The 26,421-nt window shown below is 32.3% G+C and overlaps 1 protein-coding gene and 1 long non-coding RNA gene across 9 annotated transcripts in view; one reads left to right on the top strand and one right to left on the bottom strand.

Moving 5' to 3' along the window:
- LOC125667992 (uncharacterized) overlaps nt 1-16,231 on the bottom strand; it is a 53,276-nt gene extending 37,045 nt beyond the window's left edge. For all 7 annotated transcript variants that reach the window (XM_048901716.2, XM_048901719.2, XM_048901718.2 and 4 more), the window contains exons 1-2: nt 3,019-16,231; nt 1,245-1,554 (exon numbers count right to left, since the gene is read on the bottom strand). In XM_048901716.2, coding sequence (XP_048757673.2) covers nt 1,245-1,461 — 217 coding nt within the window. In that variant the 5' untranslated portion in view covers nt 1,462-1,554; nt 3,019-16,231. The remainder of the gene's footprint in view (nt 1-1,244; nt 1,555-3,018) is intronic.
- Nucleotides 1-26,421, top strand: part of LOC125670994 (uncharacterized) — a 47,624-nt gene that overhangs the window by 9,043 nt on the left and 12,160 nt on the right. Inside the window, exon 2 of one of the 2 annotated variants that reach the window (XR_008802510.1) lies at nt 16,228-25,444. This is a non-coding gene — a long non-coding RNA (uncharacterized LOC125670994). Of the gene's footprint in view, nt 1-16,227; nt 25,445-26,421 lie in introns of those variants that run through there. The other variant, XR_007368460.2, reaches the window with a different exon arrangement.

Genomic DNA, 26,421 nt, shown 5'->3' with positions numbered 1-26,421 from the left:
TAATTAAATTGATCATTGTAACAGAAAAGGCTTGAATAAAGCAAAAAAGAAAAATAGATAAATAAATAAAGAAGAAAGTAACCAAACATTTCCTTCTTTAAAATCACAACTGGGTTCACTAAGAATATATTCAAAAGACAGAAACTTCTTCATCAGTGTCTAGATTTCAGTCAAAATAATAATTTCTATATGGATTTTAAACATGTCAACTCATAAATGCATTTAGAATTTACCATGAATAAATTCAAATTCATTTTCAATATGTCCCAAATTCATGTATTAAGTACATGGAAATAGTTTGTCTACATATCAAATAAATTCAAATTTAAAACAATGTGCAGTTTGTAATTTTATGGCACGAAGAGGTAATGCATGTACAGAGTGGGCTGGAGTTGGAATACATTAAAACATGGATACGAAAATATGCTTCAAATTTATTTTCAAGCAGTCACACGATAAAAAGCCCACCCGCTAGGATGCGAGGCAAACTTTGATGGCTGTACGACCAGGCGAACAGAACTATATTCTACCTGTGATTTTAAAACCCGAAGAGAAATATACCATGAGAAGAAAATAAAATTTCATAAGAAAAATGAAGTGAAAAAAATCACAAATATATCCAAATTACTGAGATATACATATAAAATGCTTATCTCGTCTACAAACGCAATATTTCAATTTGAATTCACATTTGCATGCAAATTTTTAAAAATATATTGCCTGTAATAATGGTAGCTATCAGAGATTATACCAGTAAATTTCAGGAAATTACACCGATAACATTTTATCTGAAAATGTGTTATAAGCAAAAATTGTATGGCTTGAAAAACGAAATTTGGTTTAATATTGGATATTTATTGATCGCTAGACCAATGCAGAGCTTTAAATCTTATAGTAAAGAAAATCCTCAGATTCATATGGTCATTTTGAATTGATTCGCAAGCTGTCACAGAAATGACTGGTGATTTTCGAAGAAACGTATCAACATCTTCAGCCATGCTAACCTTCATAAGAATTAGAAGCGACATTCTAACTATTCGAATTTCTATCGACTTTCCACGTAATAATACTTAGATTTGAAGAAAGTGACCAAACTTCAATACCTTTGTGGTACACATGGTACGTTTCATGCAAGGCTTGCATGGTGATTTTTGAATGGGACTTCCCTAAGATTTCCTTTCTAATATCAAGTGACAGGTACCCAATTTACATCCGTATTCTTCATACAGGTTTTGTCAACATACCTTGGGCAGCTAATGCGATCCCTGCGGGATGAAAGAATCTATGGAAGTCGCTGGAGGTGGAGGGGGTCGTAGACCCTCGACTGAGGTCCTGAACACACCCTCCGCCTCCCACGGACGCCGATCTCCCAGATTCACTGTAATTGCTCCCATTATATGAAGTAATATTCCCATTTAATATCCGTGCTCTATCCAGTGAAAAATCTACAGGAGCGTCCATGATTGAATCCAATAGACAATATTAGTAGCCTTCGGGAAACTGGTATTCATATTTTCCCAAATCTTTATCCTGAACTGAAGCAGTGCATGCTATCTGGAAGGAAGAAAATACACAGTTTAATGGTATTTTGACTATGCGTCAGACAGTTGGTCTGCGTTTCATTATCTCTTCATTTTACCTGAAATATATTCAAGCACGCTTACGTAATCAATTTCTTCTTTAATTCAAAACTACATCCTTGTGTATAATTCAGACATTTTGATAAAAAATAAATAATACGGGCTATACACCGCATTGGTTTTTATGCTCTTGGGGTTTATACAAAAGAACGTCTGTGAAAAACCACACGGGGTCTGTGGCTATTCTACGTTGGGCCGCTAGAAGAGCTATCTCAAGCATAGAAACTTTTGCGTTTTTTGTTTATCATGTTCAACATTACCTAGCTATTTTTACAATATAGTGAGCTTTTGTGTGGGTATAATATTCACAATAAAACAAAATTAGGGTTTAAATGACCCTATGTCTACATTGCTATGCATCACGCTAACATTATGATTTGTATGAAGCAAAATTTCATAACATTTCTCCATATTTTTATCCTCTAGGTAAGAATTCCAGGGTTGCCGTAAATTTTATCTGTGCTACTTTGAATTTTAAATGCATTACAAATTTTCTTTACACGTGTTCTTCATAGTATCTTTAGACGATAAAGAAATGAATTTTATAACCTCAATAACATACACAAAATATTAATCGTTCACAAAAAACTGAAATGGAAAAAAACCTTCTCACTGTTTCGCTATGCATGGGAAAACGGCGTAGAAAATGATGCACACATGGATTGTATATTCAGAAATAAATTAGCAACTTGTCCTTTGAGAAAACCAAATTATCTAATACACAAAATGTATATTCATCTTTAAATTTAATGAAAAGGTAAAAGACCTGAGTGAAATCTACAGCACCGTGGGAATAGTAAAGATCAGGGTCGTAAAAAATGTTCACCTGCGTGTACGAAATATAGATAATGTCTAAAAATATCGCATCAAAAAGAAAAAATATATAATTATCAATCAAGAAGTAAATTAATTATAAGATCCGGACTCTGACTACATATTAGGCTAGACATGTTTTTCTTTCGTGTGAGACTTCTTAAAACAAGAATTTGAGCACAATTATAGTTGATCAAAACGATTATGTAAATCCTCAATTTGTAATCTTCACTTTCACCAGTTTTGTACATACTAAAGGGAGATTCTGGGGGAAAATCACCGGTAGCGTAAAATATCAAATCCGTGATCTTCTCCCAACCATGCCGGATAGACTTCCGAGAATTTCTAGTCTAAATATATCCTTATCCGACTACACAATTTTAAGTTCTTTTTCCTCCTTTTATATTTATAAATCTTGTCCACATTTTTTGGGCAAGAACATCGCAAAATTCCCCCCAATATTGTTGTTTACATTCCTCGTAACAAATAATTACGTGACTCACCTACGGACTAGGAGATGTCATATGTATATTTATTGTGTAATGGTGAAAAAATCACTTCTTACCTTCTTTCTAAGAATCCTAAAATGTAAAATCCACCAAGTGTTTTCCACCGTCTGCATAAACTGCGCCTGTACAGAGCGATAACGATTTTATCATACACATTCGACGCGGTTTACTAAGCAAGGCACATTGAATTATTGTTGGTACGGGGTTGTCTCTCGCCAAGAATGTTAGCAGCAATTTGATTGGCTGACGGTAAATCCCCCGTGGACACATCTATCTGTTTTCATTTTACATACGTGTTTCTGTGTTCCCCGGTAAACAAATACCAGTGTTGGAGGAAAACTGCTTTCGCTGGAACGCACGTACTCTGCAAATCAAATTGGGACGCATGTGGTCGTATTTTTAACGATTCATTTAGTCCGAATTTATGTTTAGGATTTTTGTGTTTTAATGGAGGTAGCGCATTCGGATTTCTGCAAGGCATAACTATCGCAAACACCATCATTCAATGTTGACCTCATTTTACTTATAATCTATATACTTTGGGGATCTAGAAACTGTTTATTTATATTACAATCACGTGGAGTGTTGTATGGGTTATTCATGATGGACAACGCCGCAGCGGATCTGATCTCTTTAAATCAATGGAGAGTATTAAGTTGCCGGCACTGTCGTTTGTAATTGAAAGTTGAGAGTTTTTGTACTAAAACGCGATCTGAAAACTGGGCGCTAGCAGGCCTCACCACTTGTAATGCGGGTGAAATCATCGGTCAGGGATAATTTTATCGTGTGAGCGTTACTGTGTGTGCAATTTGAAATTAACAATATGTCTGTTTATGTAGCGATCATATCGCCTTACTGATCGTTTCACTGTAAGTATATATATATATATATTTTTATTAATACTGAGGCACAAAATGCACATGTGTTCTGTACAAGATAATTTGAATGACGAAAAATCAATAGAAAAGGGGTAGTGTATTGTCTCTCCAACTGAACAGGTAATTGTTTTGGTGTATTTAGAGAAGTAATATTAGGAACTATTATGGAACACTATGTGCATTGTATTTGTTCGATTTGCACCTAAATAATATGCTCGTTTTGACAGACAAATAAAATATATTTGTTTTGAAATATACGCTGAAAATAAAAATATTTTACGAAATATAAATGATTGTTTTTATTTTTATTTGATTTACCATCATCGAAAAATATATAATTTATGTTTATGTAAAAGAAGAATGCATTTCAGAATTATCATATATAATGGATGTTGAAAAACTTTTACAGATAAATTTTGTATAATGGATTAGGAATACAGATACTAGGAATGGAACTGACGAAAAGTATTATCGGAGGATCCCAGTTCAATCTTTAACAACAGAAACTTTTCAAATCTGACAAAAATAACTTGAAATAATCGCGTCGAAGTCCAACTGCATTCTGATTTTTTGATACTTTAAAATTGTAATATTTTATACATGAACCAATTAGAAAATCTAATTATACCATGACTACAAAACAATTTCAACACGCATATATTTTCTTTTGAGTTGTATGTGTGTGTTTTGCACAATATCGTTAATTTTGCTGGAAAGTCTTTTTAAGAATTTTATTTTTGTTGTGTTCGCGACTGTGGGTCGGACATAAGTGGACGATTAGCCCTTTGAAAAACAGTGGTCACTTAATCAATACTGTTTCTATTTCAAGATCATGTTAACATGCCAATCGATAAATTGGTCTGATAGACACGCGTCTTTCTGTGCGAGAGCCAAGCAGATGGACATGGCAACAAATAGAAATATGTGGATTAAATAGGAGATGCATTAACTAATTTCTCGTCTAGACAAGGTTCTTGTTTCGATGAGAAGCGAAGAAGGAGTTTTTGTACGAATATTCAAGATTGAAATTGAAAAGTTTTAGATCGGTATGTTGTTGTATTTATTACTTTTATAAACAAATCACCAATCATTGTAATGCTTTGACTTGAATGTTCTCAATGACAAAAAATATAATGTTAAGAACTTAAATGTTCTTAATGACAAAAAATATAATGTTAAGAACTTAATGTTCTAAATGACCAAAAACAAAAAAAAAAACAAACAAAAAAACAACAACCAAAAAATGAGAAATTTCCTTGTGTTTGTATGGGTGTATATGTATAACGGAAAGAATATATTTTATTTTCTTCGTGAAAGAATAAACATATGACATTTGAAGTAAAAGTTGTTTTGAGTAAAATACATACGGATATCGTAAAGCAATGGTACTTGATTGAAACTACATCCACGTATATTCTTGTACGAATGATGACATGGTGAAACTTTATTAATACGTATACATGAGAGAGAGAGAGAGAGAGAGAGTTACAAAATATTACATTACCAAAGAAACCCGGTATGAAACTACTTATGTTTTTGATTTGAACATATTGTATACTAGTAAACAAATATACAAAAGGGCTAGAAACAAGTTCTGACAACTTACAGGTTCCTCTCCCGATGATAATAAATCTAAAACAGTTGTCACATGATTACAGTTAATCATATAGGTGATTTGTATAAGTACATTAGTATCAGTTATGTTAATTATGTATTCCAGATTCGTTTTATTAATTTGTGAACAGTTACTATCATCAGAGAAAGAGTCAAAACCCCATAATAAGAGAAAAATGTAAATGATATTTACTACTACGCATGGACATGTGATACGGTAATGCCAAAACTTGTGGAACAGTAATGCTCATTCTCCCCTCCCCAAGCATTATTTATTTATTATCATTTAATTATTTGAACCTCAATACGTTCATTTCGAGTTAAATTTAGATATGATTGGTGTTGTACATTTGTATGTATCTTTGCGCCAATGGGTTGATAATGGTTTGTTTAAATATGATAAAATGTGGTTAAACGCGTACCACTTTAACCCCCTTTTTGGGTTTTCTGGGTTGACCTTTCGAGATAAACTAAAATACCTTGGGAGCATTAATACTCTAGAAAATTTCTCTTAGTCTAATGTTCTTAAAACAATATCCTAAATGATGAACTATTATTCATAACTTACTTTTTATCAAAATTCTTCTGAGTTTGTGTACATGCTATCGATGTCATCAATTAACAGCAGTAATGATTAAAAAGTTAATTCAAATGCCAATTGATTTTGTTGAATATAGATTTTGAAATAGCCATTGCATAAAAGTATGAAGACGGAATGTATTGTTGTTGCTTGTAAATTTGTTACAATTGCTGACTGGAACTTAAATGTTTCAAAATACTGATATACGCACCAAATTTACTAAATTATACTGATTTATGAATGACTGTGTTTTATATGACAAATAAACTCATTCAATGAGATGGGTTTCTATATTACAGAAAGGAAATGAAATATATAGAATATCGATTTTACAAGTTCGTGTTTGTTTCAGTCGCCAGATATAGTTTTTGTTAATGTAATCTGCATGAATTCGAATTAGGATTTTATTTCATCTACTCATAATCCACAACAAGGCGCCTAAAATACAAGGGAAATGTATTTTCCTTTGCAGATAGAATTTTTTTTTAGCTCGGTCAAATGTGACGGATTACGTTTTATATTAGTTTTAATTTCTTCAGAAATGAAAGCAGGGAATAGTTTTCATTGCACAAGAAATAATGTCAGTTATGGTTACTTCAGAAATGAAAAACGTGGAATGAAATTCATTGCAAGAAATTATGAATGTGGGTGACTAATATATTGCGTAAATACTTGATTATGTAAGACCGTCTCAATCAGAAAATCCTAATTAATCTATTCATGAGAGAGTGGTTTTCAAATACCGGTAATGAATATTCAGTCTTTCATTTTTGAAGATTTATTCCCAATGCTTGCGGTCTTACAATTCCGCCACGAAAATATCGACACACCATGAATACATGCAGTCGTGATGAATTAGAATATGGCTTTGGTCAAGATTATATATTTTTATTTTTTGGTGGAAAATGCATTAAATGTTTTTGAAATCGTTAATTTTGATTAAATATTAGGTTCTGCGAATAATGAACGTGATCAACAAAGTCTGTTGTGTTTACACAGGATGAAATTCACTGGTAGTCATAGCAGAATATTTGTTAACGTGTCATTTTTATTTGGTTATGTATAAAACAACGAATTTTTAAAAGCAGCTGACAATCTGAAAAATAATCTTAATAAATTCAAAGGAAAACGTGTTTCTGAACAGTATTAATATATAAATGAAACATCAAGATTCATAGATAGATTTAATTTCATTCAACACAGGTTAATTACTGACAATGCTACAATGTAGACTCATCTTTTTAAAAAATGCCAAATACTTTAATACACCAATTTAAATACCGGCACATTTACGCGGATTCGTGCTTAATAGTCAAACACTTGTAAACTAATTTCGCTTACCGACAAGAAAAGTCATATACAGCTATACACGTGAATACTATGTTAACAATAATTAGATGCATACATTTGTATGGAACACAGTTTGAAAAAAGTTTTAAAATTTGCTGCTATTTACACAGCACATACCAGTACCTGCAAATAGTGGTTGAGGATTTGATTCCCATAAAGCTATATATAAAAAGGTGTAGAGAATTACAAATATCTACAATAAACAATACACAAAGTCGGGATCCAGAGTAGAACAAGATTTAAAAAATAATAAAATACACACACATATACATACACCTATACCACACATAAAGAACATGTACATGATGCAATGTACATATTCTGAAGGACTAGTGCATGAAAGTTATGTAATTAAAGTGTTTATATAAGTGATCAATTTGCATTATTTTTTTTCAAAGTGATAATATTTTTTAGATTGAAACAGCTTTTTGGATTTAATAATATATTGTTCGAATCATTAACTATAGTAGGGTAATTCATTAATATGGTGATTGATGCATGGCGATAGGAAATGTGAACATATCCCTGCTGTGTCCTGATTGAGGTAATTATTGAGGAATAAATATGATACATAAAACAGACCGTCTTGATGAAGGCCTATCTACCAGAGGCTTTCTTCCCTTTCTTTCTTTTTTTTTTTTTTTTTTTTTTTTTTATCTCTCCATGAATTGATATTTATTTGAAACTTCGTTGATAAAGGATTAGAGTTTCTAGATCTCGAAATACATTCTTTGTCAAGGGCGAAATGGACTAGATTTTTGTAACAGTGATAAACCCCATAGAAATAATAGTACTCAGTATTTTCTGAGTGGTATGATTAAACCTGTCAAAAGAAATCCGATTGGTTTCATTGAGAGCAGTTAAACACCAAATGTACATCAACGTATTTTTTTAAAATGTGTATATTGAATCATTTTGCAGAGAAATTTTTCGAACAGATTTAATGCATTCAAATAGGTCTTTACAGTAAGAGAGTGTTGCTTTTCTTTATTTTTAAACGATCTTTTATGAATCACGAAGAATTTGCTGATATAGGGCAAACATTTAACAATTGTGCGATTTTTTTTCTCTGTCTGGTATAAAATGAAACAAAAGAACCCTGCTAATTCTTATTAATACTTGAAGTAACTTTTGTGTGTGTTTATGCTTGTTTCTGGTAATACAATATACATGATCTACTTCATGGGGTAAAAGTGACACGTGAAATGAGAATTTGACGTGCAATATCTTTATTCAGATGGTTATTCTAATTTCGGGATATTCATTTTGAATTTAGAAATCCAATGATTGAAAATATAACTTCTAGATGAAATGAGAATACATTTCACAAAACTAAAACTTCAGATATTACCTTGCGGAACTTTTCAAGCAATTTAAGACAAAAGAAATGCTGAAGCACATTTGCCCTGAAAGCTATTTTTGGAGAACATTATATATCTCTACGAAATTAAACAGCCACAGAAAGGTGAAAGTTGACGAATCCCAGGTCTCCATAACACTAAGTTGGTCTATAATTTTGCAGAAATTTATAGTGTTGAATTAACTCTAACTTTGATATCTCCGTCAATCGGAATTTAATGGGTATATGGAAATCATCTAAAAGTCTATGTTCTGGTAACTATGTTTGTCGACGGCAATTTCAGTTAGGATCCCTTTTGTGTATGCTTCATAATACTACAAACTGGATTTCTAGTTTGGATGGAAAAAGAATAGACAGAGCGGAATATATTCTATAATATTTGTCAACCAATGACAAGATATGAATACATTTGTATGATTATCTTTTAATTTTTCACGGAGTCTCATCGACGCCACGCAAATTTGTTCCGCTTCAAATCAAGAACCCCGTGTTTAGCTTTATTCTGTAAATATACAATTTAGAAAAAAAAATACAAAGAAAACATTGAAGTATAATATGAATCGGTATTTTGAATTCAAAAGTTACTTCGTGATAATGGTGCAGAGCTGATAGCTTCGCCAGATTGAGGATGTTTGACAGACTGTCGAGAGAGAGAGAGAAAAAAACTTGAATGATTTACACTGTCGGAAAAGATCCTAATGATTTACTGGACCTCATTCCAATAAGGAAAATAAAGTGAGATTATTGTCAAGAACGTGTCACTAAAGTCCGAATATGAGTACATGTAGATCTGGAAACATCAGTATGTTGTCACTGTCGACCAGCACAGCATCTGTCACGTACAGTCTATTATACCACACACGCCATGGGAAGACACAGTGCTCTCCATAAGTACAATGGAATACTGTATAATCTGGGCGTCTCTACATGCTGTGTTACCGTACAGTCAGGGAGATTAGTCTTCTGACAGGAATTGCAACATTAATTGTCTATTTCAGAAGGGATATTTTGTATGATAGATAATAACGAAAACACACTACCATCTAATACCTACATACTTCTTTATACAGCGATTTCCATGAAAAATTCTTTTCTTTACCTTCTTTTGAAAGAATATCACAAAGCCAATAGAGTATACTCGACTAGTTTTTTAAAAATATTTTCTACTAAGCAATATATATATATATATATATATATATATATATATATATATATGATTTACACGAAACATATATACAGTCACAGCCACTATTACATTATTATTTAGGATCTGACTTCAATAAATAATCCTACAACGAATTAAAAGATCATTAACGTTAAATGTCATCATGGGAGAAAATGCTTCCTTTTAACATTTTCAATGGGTGTAAAATTGCTTCGCTTTGGCATGATTTATCGCCAATTTACGACCAGAAAATTCGGTAATTCTCTGTTCAACATGTCCGGTGTTACCCTACAATAAAATTCTTCGTCTTTGGTGTGCAAAGACGAAAAAAATACCAAAGACGAAACTTCTACCAGTAGCGGATGGCGTTTATACTTTGAATCTTATGCAACACATACAAATTTATAAAATATTTTTGTATAATATCATCATCATAAACGTGTCGTAATAAACTTGAATAAAAGTATTATTTTACATTATTACACACGCCTGCGTAATGTACAAGCACATATCCCCATACATCTGTGAAACGAAAAAAATATGGTATCTGTCCGGTACTGCTATTTGATACAATGAAAATACATGTTGACATCGAGCTATAGCGAGTCTTAACAGTCATACAGTTACGTATATATTGGTTTCTGCCATAGATGATTTATGAGGCTCTTTAATTTAGAACACCGGTAAGGAACCATCGAAAAGGTAAACATTCCGCTTACTTGTTTATGCTCAGAATGTATACAGAAAAAGGGGGACTCCTATGTATGTCAACATTTCGTGTTTTACAAAGTTTAGTATTATCCCAAGCCTGCATTTCACTAATAGTATTGTATTTTGATCCGGTTTATCATAACTTGTCAATATTTAAGAACAAGTGTCTTGGGCTTTTTTTTTTAAAAAATAAATAAATATGAATTTATTTATCATTATTATTATTGCATTAAGGAGATATAAAACATTGGAAGCAGGGACTAATTTGCATAATCGGCCGAGCAGAAATTACCCCATTGCTTTTAATATTTTATCTTCCAATATTACGAACAAAATAAACATACATGTATATTCCTTAGATTTATGTTTTGTAATTAGATTTATTTCTTATTATGAATATACGGAACACTTCTGTATTCATTTCAAGTTAAAAGACCAGTGCTTTTATCGTGAAAGAAAACATACTGAAACAGCATATAGATTTATTGCTGGCAAAACATTGAACTATACCATTGTGTATACTCAAAACACCATTAATCAACTAAAATGTAAATACTATGTCTGCCCACAAATCTTGAAATAACTATAATATCTAGTTCAGTTCCTTTTATTTACTCAAACCATGAATATACTATGGTATATAGGGTACAAGAAATATATAACTGTAAACAAGTCCATTGTTTTTAATATGTATAAAGACTTATGAAACGGTCCTGTCTTCTAATTTTCTTCGAACCAGAAGACCCTTCACCTTATTGCACAATTTCCTTGGGTGAACTCTATGCAAAATTATGGAAAATATTTTATTACTTTTCTATAATTATTCATAGGACACTATCCTTCTCTCAATCAAAGGACCAATCTGGTTCAAGCCAGGCGACTCACCTCTTTCTTACTTAGTCAATAGGATTTGCAATTCAGCGAAAGCATTTTGTAAAGCATGACATAGTGGCCTGACTACACGGTTCATATACAATATAACCTAAACAATGTGGGGTATCGGTAAGAGGTAAACGTCTAGGTTGGGTAGGGAAAATGCATGGGAGAGCTGTTCATCTGGGAATGAAAGCATGGCTTCAGCCGTTATTCAAGGATCTGTTCTCGGTCCATTTCTTTCAGTGATGTCATTGGAAACTTAGAAAATAAAAACATAATGATAGCTGATCTTTTTCTTTTTTCTTTTATACAAATATACTACGTACCACATTTAATGTTGCGATTTCCCATGCGAATGACCAAATTGAAAGGTAAAAGTTAGGTTAAAGCATTGGTTTGATGATTTTAATTCAACTAAATCTGATACAAATGTAAAAAAAAAATAAATAAATAAAAAGAAAAGAGAATTGTTTACCTGCGAGTTTCCTTGCAATATTATTACGGAAACAAAATCATTACCACCAGTCTAATGGAAATTAATAAGAACAATTATGAAAGCAATTAAGCATTTTGCTCGTGCTAAAATATCAATTCAATATGGCATCACTCAGTAAAGTTTACTTCAGCATCATAGTGTGGCGGTAACCTATTTTCTTTAGCCTGTAGGTTCTCTAAAGAGAATATGCATAACTCAGAAGGCTTATGAACTTTGATTCTTAATAAATTTTCAACTTTTAATAGCACCAAAATTTAGGTTGGTTTTGAAAATCAACATTCTGACATTGTGATGAAAATTGTTTGATATTTCAACGTTTATTTAACATTGAAATATGGTTATTCAAATTTTCATCCATAATTCCACTTATTTTCAACTTTGCAAAATTTATGCCTGCTGGGATGGTATGGTCAATTTTACTGGAAAAAAAAGTTTACACAAATAATTGCGCTCATAGACACAAAATTTGGATCGTTATTTTTTAAATACCCATTCTAAACGTTTTAGCATACATTTTCAGGTTTTTTTCTTTCAAACTAATGTGAGTAACAATTAAGAGTTTATCACACCACGATTGTTATATGCGCCGTGGTTATGGCAACAGGTCGACAAGTCTTTAAAAAGGGAGAATCTTTTTCAGCTACTTTGAAGCATGACATTTTGCAGCAAACGAAAAGCCATCTTTCCCACAGAGTCTAGGTAATCCAACAGAACAGAAACTATATGGGGAATATGGGTGTTACCATGACAGCAAATTAAAAGATTTTTAAAAAGGACATGTTACAATGTAATTTCAATTATTTTTCATTTTGTAGAGCAGTTCACAGAATTCTTAAAGCTTTATTTGTTTCATTTTTATTCTCAGATGTTAGAATAACCAATATTCATATACAAGCATCTTTGTAACAATAGCGTCGGTACCTTAATAAAAGATCTAACTTTTATTTTAGCATTTTGGACATCTGCGTAGATTTCTAGAACTAATGAATGCCATTTACTACCGATTAATTGTTATTGTTCAACCTTTTTATAAACACCCCCTCAAAACTTTGGAATTCCCAGGAGAGAGTGTCAACTGGATACCATGGAGTGTTGTTTGAGATATCTCACGTCACACTGATCAATTTACAAATAAAAATGTCTGTATCTGTATCCGTCTTGTAAGTAGCGAATATATGCCAAAGCTTGGCTATATGCACTCTATCTATATTGTGGATCTAAATAGGATTTATAAAACTAGAACTTATGAGAGGAATACATAAGATTTATTTTTAATACTAGTATTTTGACCTCAAATGCGACTTTGATTATCCATATAGATGTATAGAATAACTAATTATAAAAAAGAAAAAGAAAAACTACGAAAAAATAGTAAATACTTTCAATAATGACGTTTCCATGAAGATAAATCTAATATAGAATTTAAGCATTGAATTATCTCTCACTATTTTCCATAGCAAAATTTGCTTCAAACATTTTATTACGCATAATCTTTCCTCATTTTCCAGAATTTAGCTCATAAAAGCCGAAGCTCTATTGAATTTTCTAATCAAAATTTGTCCATTGTCTGTCATTGTCGTCTGCGATATTCTTTTCGTTAACTTTTCCCCTTTTCTACTTCTTCTCAAGAAACATTGCACCAATTTCAACCAAACTTGACAGAAAGTACCCTTGGGTAAAGAAGATTTAAATCTAGTGAAGTTTCATGTCTATTCAACCGTGACTTCTGGACCAAGGTGGGACGATGGTAGGGGTATAAAATATGACCCGCAATACATAGTAAACTAATCTTTAAAATGATCTTCTTCAGAACCACAATACCACTACTTGTCAAATGGACATAAATTGGTTCAAAACCGTTACCCATGGCGGAACTACAATAGGAATCTGAAATGTTTTTAAAGTCTTCCTCTCAAGAACCATAAGGGACAATATTTTCAAATTATAATGCAAGCATCCTTACATAGTGAAGATTCAATCTGTTCAATCCATGCCACCCAGGATGAAAGTGGGGTCACGAGAAAGTTTTACATAGGGAACTATTTACTATTTTCTAATGAACCACAGGGCTTCGAATAGTGAAAATAATATACAAGTATCGTTATATAGTGTAGATTCAAGCTTCTTCACAACATGGACATTCAACACCATGGCGGTGTCACAAAAGGAGTAATTTCAAAGTCTACAAAAGGCTATAACAGAAAATCCCCTAAAACTCTTCTGAAAAAACACAAGGTTACAATTTGTCAAATCAATGATTTGACTAAATATTATAATAGCGTGCAATGTTATCTATACATGCTTATCCTGTCCGTGTCACGGAGACCGCATAGCAATTTTTGTCCCTTACCCCTGATGCTGGCAACAAGTTCAAGCTTTCTTCGATTATTCCATCCATGATATCCCCTTTCTTTCTCAATGGTATGCCTCCAGGTGTTTCTAGGTCGGTCGTATTTCTGTTTTCACTCCGAGGTCCACGTTAGAGAGTATTTCGGGTTTTTTCTGTGGTCTCTTCTACACTTGTAAGAATGAATAGTCATGTTTATAGGCAGGCATCCTTAGGTAGGTAGTGCAAATTCATTTTTTAAAATAATATTGGCAGGGGGCACTATATGGATTAGATTCAAATGATGGAGCAATAATGGTTTAGAAATTGGCTAAAAAAAAATCTTGTCATCAATAAACAGAAAGTTGGATTTGGAAAAGAACTTAATATTGAAACATATATATGTAAGTGAAAATTTCTAAAAAAAAAATGAATGACGGCTCCTTAAATTATAACAATGTTAAAGCTTTTATTCCGATCGCCATTGACATCAAGTTATTGTTGCTATCTGTTGCAGTAAAAATCACAGTGGAAATGTAGTTTTCTATGAAATCCAAAAATTATTTCCTGCTGACATGTCAATTACATCAAAATTTTACAACCAAGTTAGACAATTATCTCATATTTGAATCTAGTTGTAATAAAATATCTTTCAACGGAATATTTAATATGCATGAGTAAATTGATGCTTTTTCAATGATTTTTGTCCTTTTTAAATTTTTTTGTCAATTTATTTCTATCGTAACACCTGAAATTGGATATCTTCTCAAGTTTAATGATATCGTTTGCGAGATCAAGTCTTGGGCATTAAGAATCAATAGTCATAGGTATTTTTGAGGTATTGCAAAACTCACTCTGGAGATTCAAAATTGCTCAAAACCAATATTTCCCAAACAGATTTTGGTCCGTTGTCATGGAAATCAAGGTGCGTAACAACGAAGTGAACTAGAATATTATTCTTGATACCAATAACTCCCACTACTCGACGGTAGGTAAAATACTATACAGGAATGGTTTTAAAAAACATAAGTATTGGAATACTTACATGTATATGCAACATCACAATAATGTATAACCGTCCATCATAGTAATAATGTACCCGATACTATTTAATGTACACCACAAATCATTTAAGTAGAACTATATTTACTTTCTACATTTACGTTATGGAAAAATCCTATAAAGGTGAAATGTCCATTTATATATCAAAGTTTAAGAAAGTGTTTCTCTGATGGATAAAACGTGCTGGGAATTGTCGTGTCTGTAGGCTTAGTAATTGATGGCAGAACTCGAACCTGCGTCAATTCCCATGACGTCGGGAACATCAGATGAACGAGATGTCCACTTTTAAAATTGTATATTTTAAAACATGCAATTTCATAAGTCTAAGATCATAAAATCTTATTATGATATGAGTAAGCATCCTGAGAGCAAACATATTTTGGAATAGGCAAAAAATTATGATATCCGGATCAATACACGAAAGGTTTGAGAAAAAAGAATTTTCCTCCTATATGACACTTATTAAAAAAAAACTTCCTCATAATATCTACAATATCATATTGACCTATTTATCAAAGCTCTCTGACGAAAACATATATGACCAATTTTCAAACTGAAAATAGCTGCAGGGCGCGATCCGACAGGCTGTAAAAATCCCCATTATGGTCATGAGACGGTGCACGATGAAAAATTAATCTTACATGTGTACCTCAGTTTATTTGGTCGATGAATACTATTATCTTAATTGCATTTACTGCAATGCAGAATCACAGATCTAGATTAATTATGATGAAGCATTTTCAATGTGTTAGGCATGTCTACCTCATGATGACACAGGTAATGAAAATGCAACATTTGTGAACTTATATATAAATGATGAATATTATTTTTATTTATTTCCAATAAGTGTTCATCAGTGAATCCTGACTAAACAATGTCTCAATGAAGTATAATCACGCTTTATCATACACAAACGAAAGGAAACTTCAATAACTTATGGACACACAAGGGAAGACCATGGCGGACAGAAGAGAGGGGACCTCGAGACAACTGGGGATTATAAGGACGTCGTGGAGTCAAGAAGTTTATAAGGTGTTATGCACTCGATATTTTTTACTTTATTATCTTAAAGACTTGTCTCTCGTTTATAAATTATTTTAAATTACACACGCATCTTATAACTGGCATATCTTCCAGTCTCACACGACATGCATAATACCGTTTCTAAAGGTGTCCATTGCAATGAATCACGATAACGTTTGAATTGCGAAACTGAATAGCAATTGCATGTACACGATACGGTAAAATAGTTTATTGGCTATCTGTAATGGAATTGTTTGACTGAGTTATTAGCTTAATCATGTGATAATTATTTGCATGAACCCTTACTGTTGTATTTTGGTTCGGGGTACCTGTAATTAACAAAACATACGACCATTTTCAACTTATACAGTTAATTTTTATTGAAAAATTGTTACTGGTATCTGCTGTTTTATACCAAAAAATAAAGATGATCAGATAATACATGTACCAAACATGTCTGGTGACATAGTCAGTCTTGAGTAAGTTTTCTCGTGAGGACTGAGAGAAGTTTCACAAATCTGGTTCTATTGTAAATAGGGTCGGTTAAAAAGGTACATGTACATGTATGCAAATGAATTCTAATCTCGTCATCTTAGAACACTTTATTCCAAGCATATCAATTAGAAGCAATTTCGAAATAAGAATTTTTTTTATGGAATATCAGACTAAAACGTCCCGGAATGTCGAACGTTCATTGCTAATATCTGACGAGAAAAACAAGATCAGTGCAGAGATAAACAAAACAAATTATTATACAATCAACATATATTTCTTATGAATTAAATATTGAGACGAATGGTGTGTTATCATAAATTCTGTTTTTATTGTCCTTATCTTTAAAAAAAAAAGAGATACATTCTCCATTTCCGTCTATCAATGTAAATGGCGGCAACAATATACAGACGCGTGCATCAATAATGCAGTGTTTTACCGGTGCAGTTGTCATGTTTCGCCTTTAAAACAAATATATGTCAATTGATTTCATGCAACAATGTTTTTTTTATTGTATTGAAACTGAAAAAAAAAAATCCTTCCTATTTGACAACAATATTTCCTTGGTATTAAATGTTTTCTAAATTTGATCAGATTTCTGTTTATTGCTAGGTTACCCACACAAAGTATGCAATTTAACTCCATTGAAAGAGAGCAATCTAAGGAAAAGAAATTTGAATAGACAAACAACATATTTTAAGATATTCATCATTTTCAACACTTTCCCCAATTTCATATCCCTGAAAGAGTGTATGACGATACCTGTATACCCTAATTAATCTCGACTACTTCTGCAAAGGAAATAATTTTTTTTTTCAAATACAGAAAACTCGGGTGAAATCAACAAATGCCCAGTATATCACAAACAAATATTAAGAGTAATTTCACAATTCAAACCTAATGGCAACCTTCCAATTATCTGACATAGTCAAGCTTATACTCGACGTCGTTCATCTGAAGCTCCAGATTTATTTTTCATTTCAACATATGTTTATCACCATTTACATTTGACATGCTGATGAGCCCAGAGCTCAAAGTACATAGTAATAAAGAAAAGAATATGATACTTTTGGGGAAGTACTAATGTATAATTTATTTAAAAGAAGCAGTCTCGTTGTAAATTATATCGTTCTCTGACCACGCTAAATAGATTGTTTTGTACTATCAACACAGGGGAGGAATATCTATTTATAGTGACAATTACGATTTCTGCAAGATCACTTGAGCCCCAAGGTTATTGATTATTAATTTGTAAAATGAATGCAAGGAAATGTTTGCAGTTATATTATCTTCTTGAAGTCCGTAGAAGTGATGTTTGCCTTGTAGGATCAGCATTTAAAAATGTGTATCAAATTAAGGAATGTTTACGACAATTAGTAAATTAGATTAAGTTGGTTTGTTAGTGTTAGGTTGGGTGATGATATATTAGTAAATATTCAGAAGCGGCCAAAAAAAAAAAGAAAAAAAAAAAGACAACTAGACCAATCATAAAATATAAAAACAAAGCAAAGAAAACAAAACAACTTAAAAATCCCTAAGGGTGTCCTCTTTATTTATTATTATTCTTTTTAATTATCAAACCAATATGGAGTAAGCGGTCGTGGAGGCTCGGTGGTTAGAGCGTTCGCTGCGTGACTGGTTGGTCGTAAGTTCGAGCCACGCTCCTGCCTTGACCATGGGTAAAATAGGTAGTGGCTGTTCCTTCGCCAAGTGGCAGATGGATTAGTATTCCATATCATGAAAGATTTTGTGTTTTGTGTAACGAATCAAAAATTGCAGACGAATTCCATCATATATTAGAATACAGTGCTTTGTCAAATATTAAAAAAGAGTACCTACATAGTAGGTACTACACGAGGCCTAATATTATTAAATTTCATGAACTTTTCTCTTATATTTCTTTTGAAATTGACATTGCTTTCATCATGCAATAGATCCATTTTTGTTACAAACTAGTTCAATTCGGTTTTCTAGTACCACCTGTCGGCAGAATCATTACCAAATATGGAGTGTCATCAAGGTCAAAGGGTGCATTGACTATTTCATTTTTAAAATGTAACAAATGGGTCAACCATATGATATTTTAGATCTTAATTCTAGTTTATATTTTTAATAATACATTAAAATATAAACAATAAAATGTTTCATTGGGTGATGAAGGTAGCAATCATTGCAAAACCCGCTTAACGCGGGTTATGCATTTTTTTCTGCAACGCTAGCTACCTTCATCACCCGATGTAACAGCAAAGAAAGCATTTTATTGTTTAAATGTCAACAAGTAAATTTAAAACACTTTAAAAAAAAAAAAACTCTGTATATTTATCCCAAAAATCTATGAGTTAGTCTGTCCTCCTCAACATATTTTGTAAATATTTTTTCACTACATGTATATTTATATTTGTACATACTCTGACCTTATTCGTACTCAAATGTATTTTTATCTAATGTACCTTATGTACCATATATAATGTGGTTTGAGCGAATAAATGATCTTGAACTCAGAATTTAAAAGTGAATTGCAATTTTTTCGGATGAGATCTTAAAATCCAAGATCTTGTGTCGTGGCAGGTGTTGAGAAAAAAATTACAATGCTACGGCCTTGAGGTCAAAGTTCGTGGCACTTCACCTACAGTTTGTGACCTCTAGGGTATACGAAGGCGGTCCTGAGGACATGCGATGTACACACTAGTAGGTGCATCAAATAATCGAGTCTTGCAGCCAAATCCAAATCGCAATATCTGAATGTGCAGTATGTTTCATATTTATCTATTTTCAGCAGTGTGTTATTATCAACGTGAGGTATATATATATCCCAACAAGCATGGAAGGACCGATTTTAACGACACGAGTAATGAATTATGAATAAACGATTTTGAATATTGGATTTCACAAATCAAATAATTAACATCATTTACCGACTTTCCAGGCACTTGACCAGTGTGTAAAATTTGAATAATGGCCAGTGATCAGTGGTCTGGCAGACAGAGATATAAGAAGCATATGCACTAAAACTGCTGTCCACCAATATCTTAAATTCTTTATAAAATTATATGCCATTTTCCATGACGCCATGATGCCCGGAACTTACGTCACACTGCCACTGTATAGGAACGGAAACTGTGGAACAGTTTGGAGATGTGTCACGATTTTTTGCTCCACTTAGAAATATGTTCAATTTCATTTTTGAAAATACACGAGGATATGGACTACAACATTGCACCCCGGAATACTTTTCATGAAGCGCATAACATAATTACATGAAAGTTGTATGAAATATATCTTTATAAATTATTGTTCTAAGATAATTTTGAACTTTACACAATCTCCTGATTTTGGAAATACATGTATTTGCCAAAACCTTAATGTATAACTTAATTACAATTTTTATGTTATATTTTACAAGAAGAAAAATGTAACTCAGAATTGAAGAAAAATGTCTTTAATAGATCGGGTTATTGGGTAATTACACCTTAAAATCAGGTCATTATACCCTTGCCATTTCTTTCTATCAAACAAAGATTCATCTTTTATAAATTCTTGTTTCTTATAGAAAATGTTGAAATTGCCTTTGTTAAGTAAAACGAGTTTGGTTAATACACGTTAAAACTTCATAATTTAGAAAATTTTGCTGAATGCAAGTATGGAAACCGCGAACGCTGGATATCCATGGTGTGGGTGGTGAATCATAAACTTATAAACAGACAATTTCTGAATAGTTTGTAAAAATTCAAACCTTGATGCAATAAAAATAAAGAAAACGGTATTTTCCCCATACAAGTTATACATGTAGGTGCACAATATTACACAAAGTAACTTCATTGACCGACTTTGACCTTGAGATGATGACACATTGACCGACATTGACCTTGAGATGATGACATAAAAACGAATTTCCATACACTCAGCCAGAGTGTAAAATTTGACATTGGTCGATGGGATGTCAGAAGATTAACAGAGCTGTACAAACAAAAAGTCAAGACCCCGTGTCACTGCCACGACCTTGAGCGTCACGCATCACGACCAGTGTTCTCGAATGGGGTGTAAAAGCAATAAACAGAAACAAAAACACCAATAAGATATCCAACGTATTAATATTTGGAAAAACTTCAAAACTAATAAGAATATTTTTTAAATCGACTGCATGAAAAGGAGGGAATTCTTATTTTCCTTTTACCTTTTATAAACGGTCAATGTTATCATTCGATATCAATGCAGTGAACCTCTCCATACACACAAAGAAGTTGAAGATTACGCCAGTAAGCAGAATATAAAAAGCACTGTAACATACGAAATTCCATGATGTTGATTCTAAATTCAGAGCGTTTGTATCGCAGTGTGTACAATTCGACAGCGTGATGTCGCACGGGGTCGTCTGAGGAAAATATAGCTATTGTCCATTATGCAACACTGAGCAGGAGAACCTTGTTTTCAACAAACTGGTGAGTAGTATTGCGGATTTTACTCAGCGTGAAGAGGCAACTTGAAAAGTACGGACACGTTAGACAGATTTAGAAGACTACACGATTTGACACACCACAATAAAGTGACGGAGGTCTAGATAGTTACGTCATACATGTAGACATCGAGCAATTGTATAGAATCATTTCAGCTAAGGTAAACATATACATGTATGCAAAATAAAATTCTGTATGTCACCGAAACTCCTTTTCCCATTCCTTTGGTTTCTGAAATTTCTCCATCCAAAAGACCACATTGTATAGTGTTGCATGCAATCTGCCTGCATGGTTTCTTTTACTGAGTCTCAGAAATGTTCCACAGACCACGTGAACATAACGTGATCTAGAGAGGTCAAAACATGTTCCAGAGGAACCATACCATATTTTAGAGATGACACATCATGCTCTAGAGGGGATATGGTATGCCCAAGAGGGGACATAATATACTCCAAAAAGGACATATCCTGCTGCAGAGTGGATACATCATGATTTAGAGGGGATACAATATGCTCAAGAGATGCTGCACACTGGAAATAACATGCCTCAGAAAGGGCACAATATACCCCATAGGGAACACAATATACTCCAGAGGGGACATAATTTATTCCATAGGAGACATAATATATTCCATAGGGGACATAATATACTCCATAGGGGACACAAAATACTCCATAGGGGACATAATATACTACATACGGACATAATATACTCCATAGAGGGACATAATATACTCCATAGGGGACACAATATACTATAAGGGACATAATATACTCCATAGGGGACATAATATACTCCATAGGGGACACAATATACTATAGGGGACATAATATACTCCATAGGGGACATAATATACTATAGGGGACATAATATATTCTATAGGGGACATAATATACAATAGGGGACATAATATACTACATAGGGACATAATATACAATAGGGGACATAATATACTACATAGGGGACATAATATACAATAGGGGACATAATATACTATAGGGGACATAATATACTATAGGGGACATAATATACTCCATAGGGGACATAATATATTCCATAGGAGACAAAATATACCCCATAGGGGACATAATATACTAATGGGGACATAGTATACTTCTGAAGGGATCTAACTTGCTCTGAACTGTACAATCTCTCGACTCATCACTTCAAGCTTGCAACGTTCTTTACATAATTCAGGCTACACGATGTCTCACAGAGACCAAAATGTATGTACTACTGTGTACCTTGATAAGGTTAAGATGGTGTATGTACACCTCAAATTAGTTATTGAGTTAGTAACCGGAAAAAAATACTAACAAAGTAAGACTATATAAAGCGTCAGTTCAATGGACATAATTTCATTGATAACTAACTTTTGTTGGGGATTGTCTTCAATACACACGAACATCACACAACAGAATACGATTCCAGTCAACTCTGAAAATACACTGTTTAGCTGGTTATTAGAAATTGCAGACTAGGGTTCATTATCAAATGCAACAGATAGCCATTTTCACAAGAACCTAAAGAACCTACGAGTTGACAGATTCCGATTCTTTATTTCCTTAAGCTATACATCTCATCGGTTATAAATACAAAATGTTTACAAATATATACAAATAAGATAGTAGAGGGTGAGTAGACATACAAATACAATTTTGAGGATATAAAATTAATGCATTTCAAGATACATATAACAATACACGTGAATAATATGTCGTAGCAAGTACAGAATTCATAAATTACATGAAGATCGAAAGTTTGTAGCCTGTTGTAGGAACTTTCCTAAATTATTGAGTTTTTTTTGTATTATTTACATGTACACTAAGAAGTTTTACTAATTTTAAGACACTGGGTTTCTTGTAATATTGTTGTTGTTGATATATTTAATTCTTAAACCGTTATGAAAAGGATATCTTAAAAATAAAATTAAATTCGTCTTCTAACTCGTTTAGGTTACAAAATGTACAAATTCTATTACTTCTTGAAATATTTTTATGCCTGCCCTTCTCAATGTTCAAAGAGTGTGAAGACGTCCGAAATTTTGTTATATATTTCTTTCCATTGGGATCAATGACAAAGTTAGCAGTAAATTTAACTGATTTCAGAAAAAAAAAGAAAAATGTTGAACTGTCTTAGCCTGACTTATTGAACGGTCCTCGTACTGTTCACTTGCAAAACGGTTTGTAATTGTAATACACATGTGTATTCCAATAAACGTACATTTATTGCTGGAAAAGTACAGAGTACTTAGCTAAATATACTACAATTACAAATATACAAAGAGGACACTCGTCAGAGGAAACAACACTAGCAATTAAGGACACTTGATAAAAATAAATAAATGGATGCATGGGTTGATTATATATATTTTTGATTAGTACGGTTGCATTAAGTACAAACATAAAATTCCTTAAATATAATAATAATAAGGAACTAGTAAATTCCCTATGATGTTCTAAAGTTGAAAATATATTACCCCTCTTTATATAACTCTATACAAATTTTCCTCACTGTTTTGGACTGAAGAAATCATTAAATAAATTAAATTCCACACGGTAAATTGTATCATTTTACTTAGAAAACAGTTTTTCATTTTTGAAAAAAAAAATGAAATAAATGTCGTTAAGTTCAAAGTGGATAAAGTACGACATTCATGCGTTCAGGAATACGTGGCATCATATTCACATTTGGTATAAGAAAATTATGCAATCTAATGTCCTCTTTCAAAGAAAAACGACAGATCCGCTTACTGATGACACACGCTCATTTTTTAGAAATTTCCAAATCCTTATTTATTTTTTTAAGAAGAAAAAAAAACCACTTACGAGGTTTCCTTTTTAGACAATAAAACAACAATTCTTAAAACATTTGAACTATCTTTTAAAAAAACAACTCCCCTAGTTGTTTGTCGGGTTTTCGTGAAGAAGTACATGTTCCTCGCAAATATTGAGTGCAAATTAGAAACTGCAATACTGGGTACACATAGTACAGAGAGTATAGATCTTGTGACGTGGTTAGAAGGTGACCATTCAGTAGTTGAATTAGAGTACTCGCCCAATTACCGGCAGGTCCTGGATCGGAGCTCCAACCCAAACGGACGTGTTGTAATAGCGACTGATCCATAGCCAAGCGCTCAACTTTAATGAGACCTAAGTCCGATGCCCCTATGTCGTAGTATGCATTATGCACCACTTCTTTTTTTTTATTTTGTGCTGATGAACATAATATGCATGCATTATTTATATATTTATACCCTTTGAAATATTGTTTATATAATTACAAAATCAAAGTTATATACCTCATGTACCATTGTGAACGGTTTGAGCGAATAAATGAAATGGAATGAAATATCTATATGGCACGCCATATTTATATCTATTCCTCTATAAAGATATCTTACCGGTATATAATTTATGAGACATCTTCTACTCTCTTTTTTTATAATAAATTATAAATTTTTATAAGATATCTCATATAGTTTACAGTTTATATGATATTTTATAACATATATAAGATATCTTATAAACTATATAAAATATCTAATAAACTTTATAAGATATCTTGTATATTAAACATGATATCTTATGAAGGTTATGAAATATCTTATAGAAATAGAGGATATCTTATAAATTTATTCTTATAAGATATAATAAGATTTATAGAATTAACTATAAATCCATTTATTTTAGCCAGACTTAAATATATTTTATTTCTGAGGATTTTTTCGAAAACACTATTCCGGAATCCTACCGGAAATAAGTTGGCAAATAGAATAGCATTTCCTTTTATGACGAGGCAATTTCGGGAGAACGGTGAGATAACAGTCGAGACAACATTTTGATTTCCCTTCCCACCCATCCCAAAAAGTTGTAAGAATATGTACTGCGGAAAATGTTTTCAATTTTTCAGGTGAGCTCGATTCTTGGATATAGTTCTGGTTATGGGAAAAGAAACAAATACAATGGAGTGTGTTTGAAAAGACTGTCTTGGCAACTTGGGGCCAGATAAAGTACATTTTTGATTACGGAACACAAGAAGAATGCGCGTCTGGTTCCTGTGATTGGACATTGAATGATTTGATTGGACAATATTGTATGTATTGAATTATTTGGTGACAATTTGGTCACATATATATATATATATATGATACACTTTGATTGCCGCTCACCGGAATCATAGTCATATGGTTTTTTGTTTAATTGAAAATTTACATTTTAATGATTGATGTTTGGGGGTGATTGCAAATCGTCTCATTGCCGTCAACCGGAATGAGAAGATCTGCTAAATTTGTTGCTTGATTTTATGATATAACATTAGGCAATGATGTGTTTTTGGTCTGTACCATTTGGTTGTCAATACACAGGTGTAATTTACATGGTAAAATTTTAATGTAAAACTTTAAAATTTTACTCATTGCCTAGTTGCCAAGACCAACAACAGCCACAATGGGGAGGGGGGTGTTGTTATAAAATACAATAAGTGCAAAAAATAAACTTGTATATAGGTAAACATAATGTTATGTCTTTATTTCCATCCCAGGACAAGGTCAGCTTACAAGTACAATGTACACTACAAACTGCTATCATTTTGAAGTTTTGCAAGGCTGGTCTATAATAAAACACATAAGAGATCTTATAAAACATATAAGATAATTTTTATAAGATATCTCATAAATGAATTTTTATAAGATATTTCATAAATATTATGAGATATCTTATAATACATACAAACTATCTGATATGTTTCATAAGACATTTTAAAACTAAATGTATATGATACTTTATAAAGTCTATAAGATTTCTTATAAAAATTAATTAATGAGATATCTTATAAAATATTCAAAATATTTCAAAAAAATTATGAAATATCTTATAAAACATAAGATATCTTGTATGTTTTATAGGATAGCTTATAAAATATATGATATATCTTATAAACTTTCTTATATTTTCAAAGAAGAATAAATGTAAAAACGGTGTGTTATATCCGTCTCACGCCAAGCGTTGGTAGGTACGATCACAGGCATCGCTCGGGTTCGACTTTACCATCAAAGAACTCTAAATATAGAG

This window comes from Ostrea edulis, chromosome 4 (assembly GCF_947568905.1).
Source record: "Ostrea edulis chromosome 4, xbOstEdul1.1, whole genome shotgun sequence".
Taxonomy (NCBI): domain Eukaryota; kingdom Metazoa; phylum Mollusca; class Bivalvia; order Ostreida; family Ostreidae; genus Ostrea; species Ostrea edulis.
The sequence above is the reverse complement of the archived record's forward strand: the minus strand, read 5'-3'. Positions and strand labels throughout refer to the sequence as shown.